This window comes from Penaeus monodon, chromosome 9 (assembly GCF_015228065.2).
Source record: "Penaeus monodon isolate SGIC_2016 chromosome 9, NSTDA_Pmon_1, whole genome shotgun sequence".
NCBI classification, from domain to species: domain Eukaryota; kingdom Metazoa; phylum Arthropoda; class Malacostraca; order Decapoda; family Penaeidae; genus Penaeus; species Penaeus monodon.
The window spans coordinates 12,229,769-12,232,268 of record NC_051394.1 but is presented as its reverse complement, the minus strand read 5'-3'; the positions used below and the strand labels follow the sequence as shown (position 1 = coordinate 12,232,268).

At 37.0% G+C, this 2,500-nt stretch overlaps 1 protein-coding gene across 1 annotated transcript in view; it reads left to right on the top strand.

Moving 5' to 3' along the window:
* Positions 1-1,587: 1,587 nt before the first annotated feature.
* Positions 1,588-2,500, top strand: part of LOC119576965 (glutamate receptor ionotropic, kainate 2-like) — a gene marked incomplete in the record, with an annotated part of 142,410 nt that continues 141,497 nt past the window's right edge. Inside the window, 1 exon segment of the mRNA XM_037924622.1 lies at positions 1,588-2,020. Coding sequence (XP_037780550.1) covers positions 1,717-2,020 — 304 coding nt within the window.

The window sequence follows — 2,500 nt, the reverse complement described above, 5'->3', positions numbered from 1 at the left end:
CCCTTAAAAAAAAAAAAAAAAAAAAAAAAAAAAAAAAAAAAAAAAAAAAAAATATATATATATATATATATATATATATATATATATATATATATATATATATATATATATATATATATTACATATATATATATATATATATATATATATATATATATATATATATATATACATATATGTATAAACACACACATACACACACACACAAACAAACAAAAAACGTGAAATAAAAACTGTACATATACTGCTTAACATCCTCACTTATACTTTCATATATATTAATGTTTGTATATGACATGAACTCATCAACTGCATTATTTAACGCACATATAAAAAATACCTTTCTCTAGCTATCTATCAAAGTCTATTTAGAAATTGTAGAAATTAAAGCAAATACAAAGATCTACCTAAATGCTGAATCAAGAAGTCACGAGTAAGGCCTTATCGAGAGCCCACGGAGCATTGTCTAGTCTGTTCGTCTAAGCGGCAGTACGAGGCATTTACTCATGAGTCAGGCCTTAACTAGAGCATCCCACACAAAGAAAAGGTCAGGGCCATAGCTCACACGCGCCCAGTAGGAAAAAGGGGAGGAGAAAGGGACCCGAAATGGAGCGGAAAGGGAGGGAGAAAAAGGGAGGGTGGGGAGAGATAGGAGAGGGGAGAAAAGGGGTAGGAAAAGGGGAGCAGAAAAGGGAGCGGAAAGCATGAGAAAGGAAGGGGAAAGGGGTAATGCATTTCCCCCGGAGTTCTCACCTGCCTTCCCCTCTAAACGTAGGAATACAACCCTAATGATGTATGAAAATTACTTCCGACCCAGCCGAGCCTTTTCTTGTTTACTCTTGGTGTTATTTATTTACTCAGATGTTTCTTATCTACTTTATTATTAAAGTTAATGAATAGTATTATACAGCGAAGTAGCATTAAGTCCATGTCAAAATGTTTAAAGATGTTTTCTTATATACGCTTGCGGTTAAGTACTCCGAGCTGGAAAAACACAGATACTCTTTTCTTTATGAATAATTCAAATCTCTTGCGAGAGCCTTCATAACCATTAAGATGACTTATGTAACACTTACTCGGGTTTTGCTATTGTATGCAATGTAAATAGTACACACACACACACACACACATATAAATATATGAAACAAAATGAATATCGCTTTATTTAAACTTATATACTATTTTCTCTCTTTCCAGATGTTGGCCTATGTCTGACGTGTTCCTTTCGCCATTCAAGATGCGAGTTTGATTTTTATTGCAATGAAGCCGACAGAACTATTACGATGAATTGAATGGAATCGACAGATGTTTCAATTGGTCATGATAACTTTATTACATAAGCTTTACCGTTTAATAATTGTATCAATTCGATATCACCCTTAATTTTAATTTCAATCAACTGATACTGCGAATAATCACTTCACTAAATATTTTCTGATTATATCTTCATATCTCTTTAAATTCCACTTCTAGATTCACGTGCTTCGGCGAAAGTGAAAACCACAATAACCCTTTAACTATGCATGGAATGTGTAGCATGACAACATTACTATAGTTTAAAAAATATATATTGTTTTGAAAGAATATCACATCATCGTTATAACTTCTGAAAAAAAAATACAGCGACAGTAAAAAATCCAACTTCTTTCCCTTAAGATTACGCAGATAATCATAACATTAACGCGCGAGACAGTGTTACCACAATGAGAACTTGAAATGTGTGAAATTTACGAACGAGATCCCCGCGGAGACCCGAGGGAACGGCGAAAGGAGCACGGTCGTCAAGGTGTGGGAACAATGAAGACAGGATCCTCGTCTCGGCCTGAAGGAGGCGCAAGAGGAGGAGAAGGAGAAGCAGAAAGAGAAGGAAGAGGACAGTGCAGCGCGACTCGGGAGGGCACCGCCCCTCACGCGAGAATCCTCGGTCGCTTCGCCTCCTACCGACTCTCACCGATGCCCTGCCTGCTGGTGCTGTCCGCTCTGCTTCACCTCGCCACGGCTTCCGACGTCATCAGAATAGGTACGTATTTACTGGTATTTATTGGCCGCTGTTTATTGACTCCGGGCCGGACAAGTGGCCAACAATACCCGGCCTCTGCGGATATGAAATAGCGGAGACCTCCATTGTGTGGCTCAGGCTGGTCGGGTATTCGGAAGGCATCCCCCCCTTTCGGCTTCTTTCTGTGGGGACTCATAGCACGGGCGTTTGATGTGGAACTTACATCTTGTTTATAACGTCTAGGAGAATCGAAGCCAATGAGCGGAGACTCTTTAGAAGTTGTGATGACAATAAAGGAAATATTGATAACAATAACGGAAATGATAGTAGTAATTTTAGTTAATAGTAAGAGTAATAATGATAATGATGATTATAAAGATGATATTACGAATGTATTGATAATAAAATGATGATAATAAAACAACAACAGCAATATCGACAATATTAATAATAATGATGATAATGATAGTGAAAATATAGATAATGTGATGAAACAACGAC